We start from the raw sequence: 24,172 nt of genomic DNA, 5'->3' as shown, positions 1-24,172 counted from the left end.
ATTCATTGGAATTGAAATGGAATTGACCTCATCCTTGGTGAACACTGACTTCTTGAATTCAGACTTGTCTCAAATGATCAATAACTCTTCTCAAATAGACTAAATTCCATATAGAATGTTAATAACTTATAGCAACATATTATTACCTAAATATAATAAATTCATGAATTACTGATTTCACCTTCTTTTGATGAGAACAGAGTGGGGATGATGAAGATTACAAGAGAATATATTCCAAGAAGATTAAGCCCCGGCTGAAGTCTGAGGATCTGGCGGAGGGCGTGGACGTCCGTACGGAGCGTCACAGCAGCACCAGCACCGACGGCAGCACGATCACCACCATCACCCGTCGCATCACTACCTACACCGTGGACATGCCAGAGGGCGTGGACGAGCAGCGTGATCTAACCAGCCCAGAGTTTAAAGGGCAACGGTACGAGCAGTCAGGAGGGGGCAGCTCGTCTCAAATCCGAGTTTTACACGGAAGCGGAAGCTCTTCAGGTATAGGAGGTGGATTGGAGGGGGGTGATTTTGAACTAGGAGGTGATGGTGTTTCCTTCACTGGGCCGGATGTAACTAGCTCTTCTGAGAAGCACTGGAGCACTGGAGGGGTGAAGACCACCACTGTAACGAGGGAGATAGAGGGCGGAGATGGAGGAGCAGCAGGGATCAGATTCAAAGGATCTAGCTTTGGGATGCCTGGGGCGAAGGGTCAGCGGGAGTTTGGCCTCTATAGAGGGGGTGAGCAGGGGGAGCAGGGGGGCGTTCAGGTTTCAGGTGACTCAGCTGACTACCAGGCAGGATCAGTCAATGTCACGGCACCTGGAAAAACAACAAATATTTCATCCAGCTCCATATCAATGGGTAAAGGGGAGGTGAGAGGAGTAGACGTTCATTTGCCTGGTAGAGGCAGTGCAGACTGGCAGGGTAGGGTTGGAGGTTCAGTACCTGGAATAACCATTAGTGATCAACAGGTGAGAGGGTCTGGGAGCGTAGGTCTCTCCAGAGGCAACCAGGGTGGGGTTTCCTTACCCAACATGCCAGGCATTGATACAGGCTTGAATGGGGGCAAGATATCAACAGACATAAGAGTGCCAACACTTGACATCAATACAGGCATGAAGGAGTCTGGCTCAGTGAAAATGTCTGTAAAAGAAACAACAATGGAAAGCAAACTGAAAGGTGGCATCAAAATGCCATCATTTGGACTGAACACTGGAGGTGCAGAAAGCGATGGAGATGTTAAACTACGGAAGGTCAAGGGTAGTGTAGATGTTTCGGTACCTGGGGTAGATGTAGATTTATCAGGCGCATCTAGGAATATGAAAGGAGGAAAGACGATAGGTGGTGTTGCCATCAAAGGACCCAAAGTAGACATTAAAGGTTCAGGTGTTGATATAGAAGGTCCAGAAGGCGGATTCAAGATACCCAAAGAAAAGATACCATCATTTGGAGTCAGAGGAGCCGGACTTGAGGGTCCTGGGATCGATGTCAACCTACCAAAAACTGACATTGACATCAGAGCTCCCAAAGTAGACATTGAAGGTCCAGATGTTGACATTGAAGGTTCAGGAGGATTTAAGATGCCAAAGATGAAGATGCCCTCATTTGGAATCAAAGGATCTAAATTGGAGGGTCCAGATATTGATGTCAAACTACCAAAAGCTGACATTGACATCAAGGCTCCCAAAGTTGACATTAAAGGTCCATCAATATCAGGACCAAAGATCTCAATGCCCGATGTGGACTTCAATCTGAAAGGCTCAAAGGTGAAGGGAGATTTGAGTATGTCAGGAGACGTCAAAGCACCCAAAGTAGACATTGAAGGTCCAGATGTTGACATTGAAGGTTCAGGAGGATTTAAGTTGCCGAAGATGAAAATACCCTCATTTGGAATCAAAGGGTCCAAAGTTGAGGGGGAAGTTGATGTCAAACTACCTAAAGGTGACATTGACATCAAGGGACCTAATGTTAACATCAAAGGTCCAGAACTTGACTTCGAAGGCCCTGATGGGAAAATCAAGGGTCCAAAATTCACAATGCCATCAATGTCAGGCCCAAAGGTCTCAATGCCTGATATGGACATCAATCTGAAAGGTCCAAAGGTGAAGGGAGATGTAGATGTGTCAGTGCCAAAGCTAGAAGGAGACATCAAGGCTCCCAAAGTTGACATTAAAGGTCCATCAATATCAGGACCAAAGATCTCAATGCCCGATGTGGACTTCAATCTAAAAGGCCCAAAGGTGAAGGGAGATTTGAGTTTGTCAGGAGACCTCAAAGCACCCAAAGTAGACATTGAAGGTCCAGATGTTGACATTGAAGGTTCAGGAGGATTTAAGATGCCAAAGATGAAGATGCCATCATTTGGAATCAAAGGGTCCAAAGTTGAGGGGGAAGTTGATGTCAAACTACCTAAAGGTGACATTGACATCAAGGCTCCCAAAGTTGACATTAAAGGTCCATCAATATCAGGACCAAATATCTCAATTCCCGATGTGGACTTCAACCTGAAAGGCCCAAAGGTGAAGGGAGATTTGGGTTTGTCAGGGGACCTCAAAGCACCCAAAGTAGACATTGAAGGTCCAGATGTTGACATTGGAGGTTCAGGAGGATTTAAGATGCCAAAGATGAAGATGCCATCATTTGGAATCAAAGGGTCCAAAGTTGAGGGAGAAGTTGATGTCAAACTACCAAAAGCTGACATTGACATCAAGGCTCCCAAAGTTGACATTAAAGGTCCATCAATATCAGGACCAAAGATCTCAATGCCCGATGTGGACTTCAATCTAAAAGGCCCAAAGGTGAAGGGAGATTTGGGTTTGTCAGGGGACCTCAAAGCACCCAAAGTAGACGTTAAAGGTCCAGATGTTGACGTTGAAGGATTAGGAGGATTTAAGATGCCAAAGATGAAGATGCCCTCATTTGGAATCAAAGGATCTAATTTGGAGGGTCCAGATATTGATGTCAACCTACCAAAAGCTGACATTGACATCAAAGCTCCCAAAGTTGACATTAAAGGTCCATCAATATCAGGACCAAAGATCTCAATGCCCGATGTGGACTTCAACCTGAAAGGTCCAAAAGTGAAGGGAGATTTGGGTTTGTCAGGGGACCTCAAAGCACCCAAAGTAGACATTGAAGGTCCAGATGTTGACATTGAAGGTTCAGGAGGATTTAAGATGCCAAAGGTAAAGATGCCCTCATTTGGAATCAAAGGGTCCAAAGTTGACGGAGATATTCATGTCAACCTACCAAAAGCTGACATTGACATCAAGGCTCCCAAAGTTGACATTAAAGGTCCATCAATATCAGGACCAAATATCTCAATGCCCGATGTGGACTTCAATCTAAAAGGTCCAAAGGTGAAGGGAGATTTGGGCATGTCAGGAGACTTCAAAGCACCCAAAGTAGACGTTGAAGGTCCAGATGTTGACATTGGAGGTTCAGGAGGATTTAAGATGCCAAAGGTGAAGATGCCCTCATTTGGAATCAAAGGATCTAAATTGGAGGGTCCAGATATTGATGTCAACCTACCAAAAGCTGACATTGACATCAAGGCTCCCAAAGTTGACATTAAAAGTCCATCAATATCAGGACCAAAGATCTCAATGCCAGATGTGGACTTCAACATGAAAGGACCAAAGGTGAAGGGAGATTTGGGTTTGTCAGGGGACCTCAAAGCACCCAAAGTAGACATCGAATGTCCAGATGTTGACATTGGAGGTTCAGGAGGATTTAAGATGCCAAAGATGAAGATGCCATCATTTGGAATCAAAGGGTCCAAAGTTGAGGGAGAAGTTGATGTCAAACTACCTAAAGGTGACATTGACATCAAGGGACCTAATGTTAACATCAAAGGTCCAGAACTTGACTTCGAAGGCCCTGATGGGAAAATCAAGGGTCCAAAATTCACGATGCCATCAATGTCAGGCCCAAAGGTCTCAATGCCTGATATGGACATCAATCTGAAAGGTCCAAAGGTGAAGGGAGATGTAGATGTGTCAGTGCCAAAGCTAGAAGGAGACATCAAGGCTCCCAAAGTTGACATTAAAGGTCCATCAATATCAGGACCAAAGATCTCAATGCCCGATGTGGACTTCAATCTAAAAGGCCCAAAGGTGAAGGGAGATTTGGGTTTGTCAGGGGACCTCAAAGCACCCAAAGTAGACGTTAAAGGTCCAGATGTTGACGTTGAAGGATCAGGAGGATTTAAGATGCCAAAGGTGAAGATGCCCTCATTTGGAATCAAAGGATCTAATTTGGAGGGTCCAGATATTGATGTCAACCTACCAAAAGCTGACATTGACATCAAAGCTCCCAAAGTTGACATTAAAGGTCCATCAATATCAGGACCAAAGATCTCAATGCCCGATGTGGACTTCAACCTGAAAGGCCCAAAGGTGAAGGGAGATTTGAGTTTGTCAGGGGACCTTAAAGCACCCAAAGTAGACATTGAAGGTCCAGATGTTGACATTGAAGGTTCAGGAGGATTTAAGATGCCAAAGGTAAAGATGCCCTCATTTGGAATCAAAGGGTCCAAAGTTGACGGAGATGTTGATGTCAAACTACCAAAAGCTGACATTGACATCAAGGCTCCCAAAGTTGACATTAAAGGTCCATTAATATCAGGACCAAAGATCTCAATGCCCGATGTGGACTTCAACCTGAAAGGCCCAAAGGTGAAGGGAGATTTGGGCATGTCAGGAGACTTCAAAGCACCCAAAGTAGACATTGAAGGTCCAGATGTTGACATTGAAGGATCAGGAGGATTTAAGATGCCAAAGATGAAGATGCCCTCATTTGGAATCAAAGGGTCTAAATTGGAGGGTCCAGATATTGATGTCAACCTACCAAAAGCTGACATTGACATCAAAGCTCCCAAAGTTGACATTAAAGGTCCATCAATATCAGGACCAAAGATCTCAATGCCCGATGTGGACTTCAACCTGAAAGGCCCAAAGGTGAAGGGAGATTTGAGTTTGTCAGGGGACCTTAAAGCACCCAAAGTAGACATTGAAGGTCCAGATGTTGACATTGAAGGTTCAGGAGGATTTAAGATGCCAAAGGTGAAGATGCCCTCATTTGGAATCAAAGGGTCCAAAGTTGAGGGAGAAGTTGATGTCAAACTACCTAAAGGTGACATTGACATCAAGGGACCTAATGTTAACATCAAAGGTCCAGAACTTGACTTCGAAGGCCCTGATGGGAAAATCAAGGGTCCAAAATTCACAATGCCATCAATGTCAGGCCCAAAGGTCTCAATGCCTGATATGGACATCAATCTGAAAGGTCCAAAGGTGAAGGGAGATGTAGATGTGTCAGTGCCAAAGCTAGAAGGAGACATCAAGGCTCCCAAAGTTGACATTAAAGGTCCATCAATATCAGGACCAAAGATCTCAATGCCCGATGTGGACTTCAATCTAAAAGGCCCAAAGGTGAAGGGAGATTTGGGTTTGTCAGGGGACCTCAAAGCACCCAAAGTAGACGTTAAAGGTCCAGATGTTGACGTTGAAGGATTAGGAGGATTTAAGATGCCAAAGATGAAGATGCCCTCATTTGGAATCAAAGGATCTAATTTGGAGGGTCCAGATATTGATGTCAACCTACCAAAAGCTGACATTGACATCAAAGCTCCCAAAGTTGACATTAAAGGTCCATCAATATCAGGACCAAAGATCTCAATGCCCGATGTGGACTTCAACCTGAAAGGTCCAAAAGTGAAGGGAGATTTGGGTTTGTCAGGGGACCTCAAAGCACCCAAAGTAGACATTGAAGGTCCAGATGTTGACATTGAAGGTTCAGGAGGATTTAAGATGCCAAAGGTAAAGATGCCCTCATTTGGAATCAAAGGGTCCAAAGTTGACGGAGATATTGATGTCAACCTACCAAAAGCTGACATTGACATCAAGGCTCCCAAAGTTGACATTAAAGGTCCATCAATATCAGGACCAAAGATCTCAATGCCCGATGTGGACTTCAATCTAAAAGGCCCAAAGGTGAAGGGAGATTTGGGTTTGTCAGGGGACCTCAAAGCACCCAAAGTAGACGTTAAAGGTCCAGATGTTGACGTTGAAGGATTAGGAGGATTTAAGATGCCAAAGGTGAAGATGCCCTCATTTGGAATCAAAGGATCTAATTTGGAGGGTCCAGATATTGATGTCAACCTACCAAAAGCTGACATTGACATCAAAGCTCCCAAAGTTGACATTAAAGGTCCATCAATATCAGGACCAAAGATCTCAATGCCCGATGTGGACTTCAACCTGAAAGGTCCAAAGGTGAAGGGAGATTTGGGTTTGTCAGGGGACCTCAAAGCACCCAAAGTAGACATTGAAGGTCCAGATGTTGACATTGAAGGTTCAGGAGGATTTAAGATGCCAAAGGTAAAGATGCCCTCATTTGGAATCAAAGGGTCCAAAGTTGACGGAGATGTTGATGTCAAACTACCAAAAGCTGACATTGACATCAAGGCTCCCAAAGTTGACATTAAAGGTCCATCAATATCAGGACCAAAGATCTCAATGCCCGATGTGGACTTCAATCTAAAAGGTCCAAAGGTGAAGGGAGATTTGGGCATGTCAGGAGACTTCAAAGCACCCAAAGTAGACGTTGAAGGTCCAGATGTTGACATTGAAGGATCAGGAGGATTTAAGATGCCAAAGATGAAGATGCCCTCATTTGGAATCAAAGGATCTAAATTGGAGGGTCCAGATATTGATGTCAACCTACCAAAAGCTGACATTGACATCAAGGCTCCCAAAGTTGACATTAAAAGTCCATCAATATCAGGACCAAAGATCTCAATGCCCGATGTGGACTTCAACCTGAAAGGACCAAAGGTGAAGGGAGATTTGGGTTTGTCAGGGGACCTCAAAGCACCCAAAGTAGACATCGAAGGTCCAGATGTTGACATTGAAGGTTCAGGAGGATTTAAGATGCCAAAGATGAAGATGCCATCATTTGGAATCAAAGGGTCCAAAGTTGAGGGAGAAGTTGATGTCAAACTACCTAAAGGTGACATTGACATCAAGGGACCTAATGTTAACATCAAAGGTCCAGAACTTGACTTCGAAGGCCCTGATGGGAAAATCAAGGGTCCAAAATTCACGATGCCATCAATGTCAGGCCCAAAGGTCTCAATGCCTGATATGGACATCAATCTGAAAGGTCCAAAGGTGAAGGGAGATGTAGATGTGTCAGTGCCAAAGCTAGAAGGAGACATCAAGGCTCCCAAAGTTGACATTAAAGGTCCATCAATATCAGGACCAAAGATCTCAATGCCCGATGTGGACTTCAATCTAAAAGGCCCAAAGGTGAAGGGAGATTTGGGTTTGTCAGGGGACCTCAAAGCACCCAAAGTAGACGTTAAAGGTCCAGATGTTGACGTTGAAGGATTAGGAGGATTTAAGATGCCAAAGGTGAAGATGCCCTCATTTGGAATCAAAGGATCTAATTTGGAGGGTCCAGATATTGATGTCAACCTACCAAAAGCTGACATTGACATCAAAGCTCCCAAAGTTGACATTAAAGGTCCATCAATATCAGGACCAAAGATCTCAATGCCCGATGTGGACTTCAACCTGAAAGGTCCAAAGGTGAAGGGAGATTTGGGTTTGTCAGGGGACCTCAAAGCACCCAAAGTAGACATTGAAGGTCCAGATGTTGACATTGAAGGTTCAGGAGGATTTAAGATGCCAAAGGTAAAGATGCCCTCATTTGGAATCAAAGGGTCCAAAGTTGACGGAGATGTTGATGTCAAACTACCAAAAGCTGACATTGACATCAAGGCTCCCAAAGTTGACATTAAAGGTCCATCAATATCAGGACCAAAGATCTCAATGCCCGATGTGGACTTCAATCTAAAAGGTCCAAAGGTGAAGGGAGATTTGGGCATGTCAGGAGACTTCAAAGCACCCAAAGTAGACGTTGAAGGTCCAGATGTTGACATTGAAGGATCAGGAGGATTTAAGATGCCAAAGATGAAGATGCCTTCGTTTGGAATCAAAGGATCTAAATTGGAGGGTCCAGATATTGATGTCAACCTACCAAAAGCTGACATTGACATCAAGGCTCCCAAAGTTGACATTAAAGGTCCATCAATATCAGGACCAAAGATCTCAATGCCCGATGTGGACTTCAATCTGAAAGGTCCCAAGCTGAAGGGAGATGTGGATGTGTCAGTGCCAAAGATAAAAGGAGACATCAAATCACCGAAAGTAGACATTGAAGGTCCAGATGTTGACTTTGAAGGATCAGGAGGAATTAAAATGCCAAAGATGAAGATGCCGTCTATGACTGGCCCCAAAATGTCAATGCCTGATGTTGATTTCAGTCTCAAAGGGCCAAAGTTCAAAGGGGGAGTTGAGGGAGAAATGAGTACACCCAAATCTGAATTTGAAGGATTGGATATCTCAGTAGAGAGTCCAGACATTGCACCAAAGAAGTCTAAGTTCAAAATGCCAAAGTTTGGATTCAAAGGGCCCAAAGTCAAGTCTCCTGAGGTTGATGTAAAGCTAGCAAAAGCAGATATCAATATCAAAGCACCGAAAGGTAGTGTTCCAGACCTTGACCTTGACATTGGGGCTAACAGCCCTAAGGTCAAAGGATCCAAATTCAAAATGCCTAAATTTGGATTCAAAAGCCCGAAGGTAGAGATGCCAGAAGTAGATATTAATCTTCCTAAAGCTGACATTGACTTCAAGGGACCCAATGTCGATATTAAAGGTCCTCATGTTGACATTGAAAGTCCTGATGGCAAAATCAAGGGACCAAAAAACAAGATGCCATCAATATCAGGACCAAAGATCTCTATGCCTGATGTGGACTTCAACCTGAAAGGTCCAAAGGTGAAAGGAGATGTGAATGTTTCAGTCCCCAAGATCGAAGGAGACATCAAAGCTCCAAACGTAGACATTGAAGGCCCAGATGGTAAAATCAAAGGGCCGAAGTTCAAGATGCCATCAATATCAGGACCAAACATCTCAATGCCTGACATGGACTTCAACCTGAAAGGTCCAAAGATGAAGGGAGATCTGGATCTGTCAGGAAACCTCAAAGCACCCAAAGTAGACATAGAAGGTCCAGATGTTGACATTGAAGGTTCAGGAGGATTTAAGATGCCGAAGATGAAGATGCCCTCATTTGGAATCAAATTACCCAAAGTTGAGGGAGATTTTGATGTCAATCTACCTAAAGGCGACATTGACATTGAAGGTCCAGAAATTGACATTGCAGGTCCAGATGGTAAAATCAAAGGGCCGAAATTCAAGATGCCATCAATATCAGGACCAAACATCTCAATGCCTGACATGGACTTCAACCTGAAAGGTCCAAAGATGAAAGGAGATGTGAATGTTTCAGTCCCCAAGATCGAGGGAGACATCAAAGGTCCAAACGTAGACATTGAAGGTGCAGATGGTAAAATCAAAGGGCCGAAATTCAAGATGCCATCAATATCTGGACCAAAGATCTCGATGCCTGATGTGGACTTCAACCTGAAAGGTCCAAAGGTGAAGGGAGATCTGGATATCTCAGGAAACCTCAAAGCACCCAAAGTAGACATTGAAGGTCCAGATGTTGACATTGAAGGTTCAGGAGGATTTAAGATGCCAAAGATGAAGATGCCTTCGTTTGGAATCAAAGGACCCAAAGTTGAGGGAGATTTTGATGTCAATCTACCTAAAGGCGACATTGACATTGAAGGTCCAGAAATTGACATTGAAGGTCCAGATGGTAAAATCAAAGGGCCGAAATTCAAGATGCCATCAATATCTGGACCAAAGATCTCTATGCCTGATGTGGACTTCAACCTGAAAGGTCCAAAGGTGAAAGGAGACGTGAATGTTTCAGTCCCCAAGATCGAAGGAGACATCAAAGGTTCAAACGTAGACATTGAAGGTCCAGATGGTAAAATCAAAGGGCCGAAATTCAAGATGCCATCAATATCAGGACCAAACATCTCAATGCCTGACATGGACTTCAACCTGAAAGGTCCAAAGGTGAAGGGAGATCTGGATATATCAGGAAACCTCAAAGCACCCAAAGTAGACATTGAAGGTCCAGATGTTGACATTGAAGGTTCTGGAGGATTTAAGATGCCAAAGATGAAGATGCCTTCGTTTGGATTCAAAGGACCCAAAGTTGAGGGAGATTTTGATGTCAATCTACCTAAAGGCGACATTGACATTGAAGGTCCAGAAATTGACATTGCAGGTCCAGATGGTAAAATCAAAGGACCGAAATTCAAGATGCCATCAATATCTGGACCAAAGATCTCTATGCCTGATGTGGACTTCAACCTGAAAGGTCCAAAGGTGAAGGGAGATCTGGATATCTCAGGAAACCTCAAAGCACCCAAAGTAGACATTGAAGGTCCAGATGTTGACATTGAAGGTTCAGGAGGATTTAAGATGCCAAAGATGAAGATGCCTTCGTTTGGAATCAAAGGACCCAAAGTTGAGGGAGATTTTGATGTCAATCTACCTAAAGGCGACATTGACATTGAAGGTCCAGAAATGGACATTGAAGGTCCAGATGGTAAAATCAAAGGGCCGAAATTCAAGATGCCATCAATATCAGGACCAAACATCTCAATGCCTGACATGGACTTCAACCTGAAAGGTCCAAAGATGAAGGGAGATCTGGATCTGTCAGGAAACCTCAAGGCACCCAAAGTAGACATTGAAGGTCCAGATGTTGACATTGAAGGTTCAGGAGGATTTAAGATGCCAAAGATGAAGATGCCTTCGTTTGGATTCAAAGGTCCCAAACTTGAGGGTCCAGATATTGATGTCAACCTACCTAAAGCTGACATTGACATCAAGGCTCCCAAAATTGACATTAAAGGTCCAGAAATTGACATTGCAGGTCCAGATGGTAAAATCAAAGGGCCGAAATTCAAGATGCCATCAATATCAGGACCAAACATCTCAATGCCTGACATGGACTTCAACCTGAAAGGTCCAAAGGTGAAAGGAGATGTGAATGTTTCAGTCCCCAAGATCGAAGGAGACATCAAAGGTCCAAACCTAGACATTGAAGGTGCAGATGGTAAAATCAAAGGGCCGAAATTCAAGATGCCATCAATATCTGGACCAAACATCTCAATGCCTGACATGGACTTCAACCTGAAAGGTCCAAAGGTGAAGGGAGATCTGGATATATCAGGAAACCTCAAAGCACCCAAAGTAGACATTGAAGGTCCAGATGTTGACATTGAAGGTTCTGGAGGATTTAAGATGCCAAAGATGAAGATGCCTTCGTTTGGATTCAAAGGACCCAAAGTTGAGGGAGATTTTGATGTCAATCTACCTAAAGGCGACATTGACATTGAAGGTCCAGAAATTGACATTGCAGGTCCAGATGGTAAAATCAAAGGACCGAAATTCAAGATGCCATCAATATCTGGACCAAAGATCTCTATGCCTGATGTGGACTTCAACCTGAAAGGTCCAAAGGTGAAAGGAGACGTGAATGTTTCAGTCCCCAAGATCGAGGGAGACATCAAAGGTCCAAACGTAGAAATTGAAGGTCCAGATGGTAAAATCAAAGGGCCGAAATTCAAGATGCCATCAATATCAGGACCAAACATCTCAATGCCTGACATGGACTTCAACCTGAAAGGTCCAAAGGTGAAGGGAGATCTGGATATATCAGGAAACCTCAAAGCACCCAAAGTAGACATTGAAGGTCCAGATGTTGACATTGAAGGTTCTGGAGGATTTAAGATGCCAAAGATGAAGATGCCTTCGTTTGGATTCAAAGGACCCAAAGTTGAGGGAGATTTTGATGTCAATCTACCTAAAGGCGACATTGACATTGAAGGTCCAGAAATTGACATTGCAGGTCCAGATGGTAAAATCAAAGGACCGAAATTCAAGATGCCATCAATATCTGGACCAAAGATCTCTATGCCTGATGTGGACTTCAACCTGAAAGGTCCAAAGGTGAAGGGAGATCTGGATATCTCAGGAAACCTCAAAGCACCCAAAGTAGACATTGAAGGTCCAGATGTTGACATTGAAGGTTCAGGAGGATTTAAGATGCCAAAGATGAAGATGCCTTCGTTTGGAATCAAAGGACCCAAAGTTGAGGGAGACTTTGATGTCAATCTACCTAAAGGCGACATTGACATTGAAGGTCCAGAAATTGACATTGAAGGTCCAGATGGTAAAATCAAAGGGCCGAAATTCAAGATGCCATCAATATCTGGACCAAAGATCTCTATGCCTGATGTGGACTTCAACCTGAAAGGTCCAAAGGTGAAGGGAGATCTGGATATCTCTGGAAACCTCAAAGCACCCAAAGTAGACATTGAAGGTCCAGATGTTGACATTGAAGGTTCAGGAGGATTTAAGATGCCAAAGATGAAGATGCCTTCGTTTGGAATCAAAGGACCCAAAGTTGAGGGAGACTTTGATGTCAATCTACCTAAAGGCGACATTGACATTGAAGGTCCAGAAATTGACATTGCAGGTCCAGATGGTAAAATCAAAGGACCGAAATTCAAGATGCCATCAATATCTGGACCAAAGATCTCTATGCCTGATGTGGACTTCAACCTGAAAGGTCCAAAGGTGAAAGGAGACGTGAATGTTTCAGTCCCCAAGATCGAGGGAGACATCAAAGGTCCAAACGTAGACATTGAAGGTCCAGATGGTAAAATCAAAGGGCCGAAATTCAAGATGCCATCAATATCAGGACCAAACATCTCAATGCCTGACATGGACTTCAACCTGAAAGGTCCAAAGATGAAGGGAGATCTGGATCTGTCAGGAAACCTCAAGGCACCCAAAGTAGACATTGAAGGTCCAGATGTTGACATTGAAGGTTCAGGAGGATTTAAGATGCCAAAGATGAAGATGCCCTCATTTGGATTCAAAGGACCCAAAGTTGAGGGAGATTTTGATGTCAATCTACCTAAAGTCGACATTGACATTGAAGGTCCAGAAATTGACATTGCAGGTCCAGATGGTAAAATCAAAGGGCCGAAATTCAAGATGCCATCAATATCAGGACCAAACATCTCAATGCCTGACATGGACTTCAACCTGAAAGGTCCAAAGGTGAAAGGAGATGTGAATGTTTCAGTCCCCAAGATCGAAGGAGACATCAAAGGTCCAAACGTAGACATTGAAGGTCCAGATGGTAAAATCAAAGGGCCGAAATTCAAGATGCCATCAATATCTGGACCAAACATCTCAATGCCTGACATGGACTTCAACCTGAAAGGTCCAAAGGTGAAGGGAGATCTGGATATATCAGGAAACCTCAAAGCACCCAAAGTAGACATTGAAGGTCCAGATGTTGACATTGAAGGTTCTGGAGGATTTAAGATGCCAAAGATGAAGATGCCTTCGTTTGGATTCAAAGGACCCAAAGTTGAGGGAGATTTTGATGTCAATCTACCTAAAGGCGACATTGACATTGAAGGTCCAGAAATTGACATTTTAGGTCCAGATGGTAAAATCAAAGGACCGAAATTCAAGATGCCATCAATATCTGGACCAAAGATCTCTATGCCTGATGTGGACTTCAACCTGAAAGGTCCAAAGGTGAAGGGAGATCTGGATATCTCAGGAAACCTCAAAGCACCCAAAGTAGACATTGAAGGTCCAGATGTTGACATTGAAGGTTCAGGAGGATTTAAGATGCCAAAGATGAAGATGCCTTCGTTTGGAATCAAAGGACCCAAAGTTGAGGGAGATTTTGATGTCAATCTACCTAAAGGCGACATTGACATTGAAGGTCCAGAAATTGACATTGAAGGTCCAGATGGTAAAATCAAAGGGCCGAAATTCAAGATGCCATCAATATCTGGACCAAAGATCTCTATGCCTGATGTGGACTTCAACCTGAAAGGTCCAAAGGCAAAGGGAGATCTGGATATCTCAGGAAACCTCAAAGCACCCAAAGTAGACATTGAAGGTCCAGATGTTGACATTGAAGGTTCAGGAGGATTTAAGATGCCAAAGATGAAGATGCCTTCGTTTGGAATCAAAGGACCCAAAGTTGAGGGAGATTTTGATGTCAATCTACCTAAAGGCGACATTGACATTGAAGGTCCAGAAATTGACATTGCAGGTCCAGATGGTAAAATCAAAGGACCGAAATTCAAGATGCCATCAATATCTGGACCAAAGATCTCTATGCCTGATGTGGACTTCAACCTGAAAGGTCCAAAGGTGAAAGGAGATGTGAATGTTTCAGTCCCCAAGATCGAGGGAGACATCAAAGGTCCAAACGTAGACATTGAAGGTCCAGATGGTAAAATCAAAGGGCCGAAATTCAAGATGCCATCAATATCTGGTCCAAACATCTCAATGCCTGACATGGACTTCAACCTGAAAGGTCCAAAGATGAAGGGAGATCTGGATATCTCAGGAAACCTCAAGGCACCCAAAGTAGACATTGAAGGTCCAGATGTTGACATTGAAGGTTCTGGAGGATTTAAGATGCCAAAGATGAAGATGCCTTCGTTTGGATTCAAAGGACCCAAAGTTGAGGGAGATTTTGATGTCAATCTACCTAAAGGCGACATTGACATTGAAGGTCCAGAAATTGACATTGCAGGTCCAGATGGTAAAATCAAAGGACCGAAATTCAAGATGCCATCAATATCTGGACCAAAGATCTCTATGCCTGATGTGGACTTCAACCTGAAAGGTCCAAAGGTGAAGGGAGATCTGGATATCTCAGGAAACCTCAAGGCACCCAAAGTAGACATTGAAGGTCCAGATGTTGACATTGAAGGTTCAGGAGGATTTAAGATGCCAAAGATGAAGATGCCTTCGTTTGGAATCAAAGGACCCAAAGTTGAGGGAGATTTTGATGTCAATCTACCTAAAGGCGACATTGACATTGAAGGTCCAGAAATTGACATTGCAGGTCCAGATGGTAAAATCAAAGGGCCGAAATTCAAGATGCCATCAATATCAGGACCAAACATCTCAATGCCTGACATGGACTTCAACCTGAAAGGTCCAAAGATGAAGGGAGATGTGAATGTTTCAGTCCCCAAGATTGAAGGAGACATCAAAGGTCCAAACCTAGACATTGAAGGTCCAGATGGTAAAATCAAAGGGCCGAAATTCAAGATGCCATCAATATCTGGACCAAACATATCAATGCCTGACATGGACTTCAACCTGAAAGGTCCAAAGATGAAGGGAGATCTGGATATATCAGGAAACCTCAAAGCACCCAAAGTAGACATTGAAGGTCCAGATGTTGACATTGAAGGTTCAGGAGGATTTAAGATGCCAAAGATGAAGATGCCTTCGTTTGGATTCAAAGGTCCCAAACTTGAGGGTCCAGATATTGATTGCAACCTACCTAAAGCTGATATTGACCTCAAGGCTCCCAAAATTGACATTAAAGGTCCAGATCTCAACCTCAGAGGCCCTGATGCTAAGTTGTCCGGTGGATCCCTTGATATGGGAAGTCCCAGTTTCAGTTTTGACAAACCAGATGTTAAGTTTCCTAAGTTCAAAGGTCCCACATTTGGTATTAGGTCACCTGAAGTTGAAGGGCCTGAACTGAATATGGATGTGAAGGCACCTGAGGTTGACCTTAACCTAGGGGATGCAAATATCAAAGGACCTAAATTCAAAGCACCAAAGATCCATATGGGAGGAAAGAGCCCCAAATTAAATGTTAATTTGCCAGAGGTCGACAGTAGTCTAGAAGCCCCTGATGTTGACGTTCATGTCAAAGGAAAGAAAGGTAAATTCAAACTGCCCAAAATCAAAGGGAAAGCAAAGAAACATGATGTAGATATTGACCTTGAAACATCAGGTGTAGATTTAGATGTTGACTCTCCTGAGCTTCACCTGAAAGGAGCAAAAGTAAAGAAACCTTTCTTTGGAAAACTTCATTTCCCTGATGTGGAATTTGATGTAAAATCTCCCAAAGTTAAAGGTGATGGCTCTCTGTCTGGTGGCTTGTCATCTGGGAGTCTACAAGCCAATATTGAGGCACCAGATCTAAACGTGCAAGTCCCAGATGTAAAAACTAAGTCTAACATAAAATTTCCAGGGATGAAAATCAAAGGGCCCCAGGTGAATGTACCTGATGTTGATGTAAATGTGAACAGGAAAAATCTGAAAGGAGAGGCAAGCCTTTCAGGAGATTTAAAAGGTCCTAAGATAGATATTGGAGGAGGGGGAGGAAGAGTAGATGTTGACTCAAATGTTTCAGGATACAGTGGACTACATTTCCCAGAGGGACACGTATCATTCCCCAAAATCAATGTTCCAAAGTACCATGGGCCAGAGATGGGAGAAGATGTTGATGCAGGATCAAGAGCAGGGGCAGGGGCAACAGTGAGGGGTGGAAAGATTGATGTGCAGGCTCCTTCGGTTAGTGGTAGTTCTCCGAGCCTGGAGCTGCACAGTGGTGAGAAAGTAAAGGTCAAGATGCCAAGGTTCGGTTTTGGCAAGTCAAAAGCAAAGGGAGGTAGTGCAGTAGATCTTAGCTTTCAGGGGCCGGACGCAGAACTGGGAGCCGGTGGCGGTGTTAAGGGCTCCAAAGAGTTGAGTTTAAGTCATGGGGAGTTAGTAAGTGGCAAGTTGTCTGTAGAGGGAGGATCTGGGCATAGTGTGTCCCCTAAGAGCAAATCAGCCTCACTGGATCTTTTGAAGAAATCAAGGCATCGGTCTTCCTCTGTGGCGAGTGACGAGGGAGATCTGGCTGTGTCTTCCCCCTCAAGTCACTTAAGTGCTGAGGGTGGCGACATCTCTGTAGATGTTGGGAGGGCCAAGGTGAAAGGAAAGAAGTTAAAGTTTGGCACCTTTGGTGGTTTTGGCTCAAAGTCAAAGGGCTCATATGAAGTGCGACTGGGTGAAGATAGTGAAGAGAGAGTTGAGGCAAGTGGTGTATCTCTACCCTCCAAAAAGTCTAGAATCTCTTCATCCTCTAGCAGTGACAGTGGGTCTAGAGGTGGTTTCCGTTTCCCAAAACTCGAGTTGTCTGTGTCACCAAAGAAATGATGAATTGTGAGGATAATTATTAACTACAACCCAATTGTCTGTTCCATGTACACAACACCCCTATCTGCTCAAGTTTTTAAACTTATGGGGTAGATGACATTGTTCAGACTACAATTTAACTGTAAATAAGATGAATCTGTATTGTATTGTATTATTAAGTATTGTCTTTTGTACATAGTCAAAATTTATTGAACTTATTACCATCTCACCAAATTCATACCAATAGTGCCTCACATGTTTAGTCCAAGTGTTGCATTGCATTCTTTTAAAAATGCATTTAGTTAAGATTAGCTGTGGTATTTTTGTATCCAGACGGGGTCTATTGCACAAACATAGTTTAGTTTGTTATTTTGAAGAAAAGTATGTTTATATACACAGACAACAACTACTTTTCGTTTTTAATGTATGTAATGATTTACATTTGTTTTGAAGCTTTGGATATATAATCGTTGCAGAAGCATATTTACTCAACATAGAGCAGGGCCCTGTATAACATTCTATCAAGAGTGACAATGCTATTAGAGACCATCATTGAAAATAAAAGCAATGTTTATGTACTCTATCAACTCTATGAACAGCTGTTGTTAATCTTTGAGAGAGAGAGAGAGAGAGAATGTCCTTTTTAATTTTATTTTTATTTTTTAATATATTTTTTTTTACATCCATTTGATTACTACTATTTGTCAATTTTTCCCTTCAACACCTTTAATTAGAATTCTACTCAAATGACAAATGACAAAATAACGTATGATGAAGAATCCATTTGTATTTTTTAATTGTTTTATTCTTGTACAATCAAGAGATGTAATGTAAAGAAACAGAATAAGGAAAGTATAAATTATAAAGTATAAAAAAAGTAAGAAAGTATAAATATAAATAAAGCAAATTGTGTTTTTTAACGAAGACATTGTCTTACATTCAGATGGATCACTCTCTCTCTCTCAATGTCTCTCTATTTCTCTCCCTCACTGTCTCACTTAATGTAAGTCTCTGGTGTTTTGGTTATACTAAAGAAAATATATGACTATCATGAATAAAGAGTCACGCTGTATTCTTTTTGTTGTTGCACCTTTTATAGGTAAACAAATATCTGCAATGTTAATAACAGAGAACGAAAGATGAAAATTTTCTCTTTTATTTGATGGAGTTGGGAGTTTTGAATACTATTTGGATCAATTGTGTTTCATTCTGCAAAATAAATCTAATAAACGGTTAAGATACCAATTGTCCCTGATTTATTTCATAACACCGTCTTCCTCATCCTCACCCCATAGTTACCAATGATATTACACAACCTAATGTGTTTAGACATACAGCAAATATACAACATGGAAAATCCCATACGAAGGAAAAGTCTGTGAGGAAATCACACCGAGGGCCTTCAGGGTACGGGGGCAGGTGTAGGTAGATCTTACAGTGAACTGCTGAATACAACAGGTGTAGGTAGATCTTACAGTGAAATGCTGAATACAACAGGTGTAGTAGACCTTACAGTGAAATGCTGAATACAACAGGTGTAGGTAGATCTTACAGTGAAATGCTGAATACAACAGGTGTAGGTAGATCTTACAGTGAAATGCTGAATACAACAGGTGTAGGTAGATCTTACAGTGAAATGCTGAATACAACAGGTGTAGGTAGATCTTACAGTGAAATGCTGAATACAACAGGTGTAGTAGACCTTACAGTGAAATGCTGAATACAACAGGTGTAGGTAGACCTTACAGTGAAATGCTGAATACAACAGGTGTAGGTAGACCTTACAGTGAAATGCTGAATACAACAGGTGTAGGTAGACCTTACAGTGAAATGCTGAATACAACAGGTGTAGTAGACCTTACAGTGAAATGCTGAATACAACAGGTGTAGGTAGACCTTACAGTGAAATGCTGAATACAACAGGTGTAGTAGACCTTACAGTGAAATGCTGAATACAACAGGTGTAGGTAGACCTTACAGTGAAATGCTGAATACAACAGGTGTAGTAGACCTTACAGTGAAATGCTGAATACAACAGGTGTAGGTAGACCTTACAGTGAAATGCTGAATACAACAGGTGTAGTAGACCTTACAGTGAAATGCTGAATACAACAGGTGTAGTAGACCTTACAGTGAAATGCTGAATACAACAGGTGTAGTAGACCTCACAGTGAAATGCTTACAGGCCCCTAAACAACAATATAACAATGCAGTTATAAGAAAAATAAGTGTTAAGAAAGTATTTACTAAATAAACTGAAATAATATGAAATAAATATCAACAATATAAAAAATTCTAAACAACAATATAACAATAGCGAGGCTATATACTGGGTGTTACGGTACAGAGTCAATGTGGAGACTATATACAGGGTGTTACGGTACAGAGTCAATGTGGAGGTTATATACAGGGTGTTACGGTACAGAGTCAATGTGGAGGTTATATACAGGGTGTTACGGTACAGAGTCAATGTGGAGACTATATACAGGGTGTTACGGTACAGAGTCAATGTGGAGACTATATACAGGGTGTTACGGTACAGAGTCAATGTGGAGGTTATATACAGGGTGTTACGGTACAGAGTCAATGTGGAGGTTATATACAGGGTGTTACGGTACAGAGTCAATGTGGAGGTTATATACAGGGTGTTGCGGTACAGAGTCAATATGGAGGTTATATACAGGGTGTTACGGTACAGAGTCAATGTGGAGGTTATATACAGGGTGTTACGGTACAGAGTCACTGTGGAGACTATATACAGGGTGTTACGGTACAGAGTCAATGTGGAGACTATATACAGGGTGTTACGGTACAGAGTCAATGTGGAGACTATATACAGGGTGTTACGGTACAGAGTCAATGTGGAGGTTATATACAGGGTGTTACGGTACAGAGTCAATGTGGAGGTTATATACAGGGTGTTACGGTACAGAGTCAATGTGGAGGTTATATACAGGGTGTTACGGTACAGAGTCAATGTGGAGGTTATATACAGGGTGTTACGGTACAGAGTCACTGTGGAGACTATATACAGGGTGTTACGGTACAGAGTCAATGTGGAGGTTATATACAGGGTGTTACGGTACAGAGTCACTGTGGAGACTATATACAGGGTGTTACGGTACAGAGTCAATGTGGAGACTATATACAGGGTGTTACGGTACAGAGTCAATGTGGAGACTATATACAGGGTGTTACGGTACAGAGTCAATGTGGAGGTTATATACAGGGTGTTACGGTACAGAGTCAATGTGGAGGTTATATACAGGGTGTTACGGTACAGAGTCAATGTGGAGGCTATATACAGGGTGTTACGGTACAGAGTCAATGTGGAGGCTATATACAGGGTGTTACGGTACAGAGTCAATGTGGAGGTTATATACAGGGTGTTACGGTACAGAGTCAATGTGGAGGTTATATACAGGGTGTTACGGTACAGAGTCAATGTGGAGGTTATATACAGGGGGTACCGGTACAGAGTCAATGTGGAGGTTATATACAGGGTGTTACGGTACAGAGTCAATGTGGAGGTTATATACAGGGTGTTACGGTACAGAGTCACTGTGGAGACTATATACAGGGTGTTACGGTACAGAGTCAATGTGGAGGCTATATACAGGGTGTTACGATACAGAGTCAATGTGGAGACTATATACAGGGTGTTACGGTACAGAGTCAATGTGGAGGTTATATACAGGGTGTTACGGTACAGAGTCAATGTGGAGGCTATATACAGGGTGTTACGGTACAGAGTCAATGTGGAGGTTATATACAGGGTGTTACGGTACAGAGTCAATGTGGAGACTATATACAGGGTGTTACGGTACAGAGTCAATGTGGAGGTTATGTACAGGGGGTACCGGTACAGAGTCAATGTGGAGGCTATATACAGGGGGTACCGGTACAGAGTCAATGTGGAGGCTATATACAGGGTGTTATGGTACAGAGTCAATGTGGAGGCTATATACAGGGGGTTATGGTACAGAGTCAATGTGGAGGCTATATACAGGGTGTTACGGTACAGAGTCAATGTGGAGGATATATACAGGGGGTACCGGTACAGAGTCAATGTGGAGGCTATATACAGGGGGTACCGGTACAGAGTCAATGTGGAGGCTATATACAGGGTGTTACGGTACAGAGTCAATGTGGAGGATATATACAGGGGGTACCGGTACAGAGTCAATGTGGAGGCTATATACAGGGGGTACCGGTACAGAGTCAAAGTGGAGGTTATATACAGGGTGTTACGGTACAGAGTCAATGTGGAGGTTATATACAGGGTGTTATGGTACAGAGTCAGTGTGGAGGCTATATACAGGGTGTTTCGGTACAGAGTCAATGTGGAGGTTATATACAGGGTGTTACGGTACAGAGTCAATGTGGAGGTTATATACAGGGTGTTACGGTACAGAGTCAATGTGGAGGTTATATACAGGGTGTTACGGTACAGAGTCAATGTGGAGGTTATATACAGGGGTACCCGTACAGAGTCAATGTGGAGACTATATACAGGGTGTTACGGTACAGAGTCAATGTGGAGGCTATATACAGGGTGTTACGGTACAGAGTCAATGTGGAGGCTATATACAGGGTGTTACGGTACAGAGTCACTGTGGAGGTTATATACAGGGTGTTACGGTACAGAGTCAATGTGGAGGTTATATACAGGGTGTTGCGGTACAGAGTCAATGTGGAGGTTATATACAGGGTGTTACGGTACAGAGTCAATGTGGAGGTTATATACAGGGTGTTACGGTACAGAGTCACTGTGGAGACTATATACAGGGTGTTACGGTACAGAGTCAATGTGGAGACTATATACAGGGTGTTACGGTACAGAGTCAATGTGGAGACTATATACAGGGTGTTACGGTACAGAGTCAATGTGGAGGTTATATACAGGGTGTTACGGTACAGAGTCAATGTGGAGGTTATATACAGGGTGTTACGGTACAGAGTCAATGTGGAGGTTATATACAGGGTGTTACGGTACAGAGTCAATGTGGAGGTTATATACAGGGTGTTACGGTACAGAGTCACTGTGGAGACTATATACAGGGTGTTACGGTACAGAGTCAATGTGGAGGTTATATACAGGGTGTTACGGTACAGAGTCACTGTGGAGACTATATACAGGGTGTTACGGTACAGAGTCAATGTGGAGACTATATACAGGGTGTTACGGTACAGAGTCAATGTGGAGACTATATACAGGGTGTTACGGTACAGAGTCAATGTGGAGGTTATATACAGGGTGTTACGGTACAGAGTCAATGTGGAGGTTATATACAGGGTGTTACGGTACAGAGTCAATGTGGAGGCTATATACAGGGTGTTACGGTACAGAGTCAATGTGGAGGCTATATACAGGGTGTTACGGTACAGAGTCAATGTGGAGGTTATATACAGGGTGTTACGGTACAGAGTCAATGTGGAGGTTATATACAGGGTGTTACGGTACAGAGTCAATGTGGAGGTTATATACAGGGGGTACCGGTACAGAGTCAATGTGGAGGTTATATACAGGGTGTTACGGTACAGAGTCAATGTGGAGGTTATATACAGGGTGTTACGGTACAGAGTCACTGTGGAGACTATATACAGGGTGTTACGGTACAGAGTCAATGTGGAGGCTATATACAGGGTGTTACGATACAGAGTCAATGTGGAGACTATATACAGGGTGTTACGGTACAGAGTCAATGTGGAGGTTATATACAGGGTGTTACGGTACAGAGTCAATGTGGAGGCTATATACAGGGTGTTACGGTACAGAGTCAATGTGGAGGTTATATACAGGGTGTTACGGTACAGAGTCAATGTGGAGACTATATACAGGGTGTTACGGTACAGAGTCAATGTGGAGGTTATGTACAGGGGTACCGGTACAGAGTCAATGTGGAGGCTATATACAGGGGGTACCGGTACAGAGTCAATGTGGAGGCTATATACAGGGTGTTATGGTACAGAGTCAATGTGGAGGCTATATACAGGGGGTTATGGTACAGAGTCAATGTGGAGGCTATATACAGGGTGTTACGGTACAGAGTCAATGTGGAGGATATATACAGGGGGTACCGGTACAGAGTCAATGTGGAGGCTATATACAGGGGGTACCGGTACAGAGTCAATGTGGAGGCTATATACAGGGTGTTACGGTACAGAGTCAATGTGGAGGATATATACAGGGGGTACCGGTACAGAGTCAATGTGGAGGCTATATACAGGGGGTACCGGTACAGAGTCAAAGTGGAGGTTATATACAGGGTGTTACGGTACAGAGTCAATGTGGAGGTTATATACAGGGTGTTATGGTACAGAGTCAGTGTGGAGGCTATATACAGGGTGTTTCGGTACAGAGTCAATGTGGAGGTTATATACAGGGTGTTACGGTACAGAGTCAATGTGGAGGTTATATACAGGGTGTTACGGTACAGAGTCAATGTGGAGGTTATATACAGGGTGTTACGGTACAGAGTCAATGTGGAGGTTATATACAGGGTGTTACGGTACAGAGTCACTGTGGAGACTATATACAGGGTGTTACGGTACAGAGTCAATGTGGAGGCTATATACTGGGTGTTACGGTACAGAGTCAATGTGGAGACTATATACAGGGTGTTACGGTACAGAGTCAATGTGGAGGTTATATACAGGGTGTTACGGTACAGAGTCAATGTGGAGGTTATATACAGGGTGTTACGGTACAGAGTCAATGTGGAGGCTATATACAGGGTGTTACGGTACAGAGTCAATGTGGAGGCTATATACAGGGTGTTACGGTACAGAGTCAATGTGGAGGTTATATACAGGGTGTTACGGTACAGAGTCAATGTGGAGGTTATATACAGGGTGTTACGGTACAGAGTCAATGTGGAGGTTATATACAGGGGGTACCGGTACAGAGTCAATGTGGAGGTTATATACAGGGTGTTACGGTACAGAGTCAATGTGGAGGTTATATACAGGGTGTTACGGTACAGAGTCACTGTGGAGACTATATACAGGGTGTTACGGTACAGAGTCAATGTGGAGGCTATATACAGGGTGTTACGATACAGAGTCAATGTGGAGACTATATACAGGGTGTTACGGTACAGAGTCAATGTGGAGGTTATATACAGGGTGTTACGGTACAGAGTCAATGTGGAGGCTATATACAGGGTGTTACGGTACAGAGTCAATGTGGAGGTTATATACAG

The 24,172-nt window shown here is 43.1% G+C and overlaps 1 protein-coding gene across 16 annotated transcripts in view; it reads left to right on the top strand.

Moving 5' to 3' along the window:
* Positions 1-18,212, top strand: part of LOC123993754 (neuroblast differentiation-associated protein AHNAK-like) — a 45,742-nt gene extending 27,530 nt beyond the window's left edge. For 2 of the 16 annotated variants that reach the window (XM_046296207.1, XM_046296208.1), the window contains exons 6-7: positions 201-9,702; positions 10,846-18,212. In XM_046296207.1, the coding sequence (XP_046152163.1) occupies positions 201-9,702; positions 10,846-16,988 (15,645 nt within the window). In that variant the 3' untranslated portion in view covers positions 16,989-18,212. Of the gene's footprint in view, positions 1-200; positions 9,817-10,305 lie in introns of all 16 variants that reach the window. The other 14 variants (XM_046296216.1, XM_046296214.1, XM_046296222.1 and 11 more) reach the window with 14 other exon arrangements.
* The last annotated feature ends 5,960 nt before the right edge of the window (positions 18,213-24,172 follow it).

The sequence above is a fragment of the Oncorhynchus gorbuscha genome, linkage group LG13, assembly GCF_021184085.1.
Source record: "Oncorhynchus gorbuscha isolate QuinsamMale2020 ecotype Even-year linkage group LG13, OgorEven_v1.0, whole genome shotgun sequence".
Lineage (NCBI taxonomy): Eukaryota > Metazoa > Chordata > Actinopteri > Salmoniformes > Salmonidae > Oncorhynchus > Oncorhynchus gorbuscha.
This window is presented reverse-complemented; position numbering and strand designations above follow the sequence as displayed.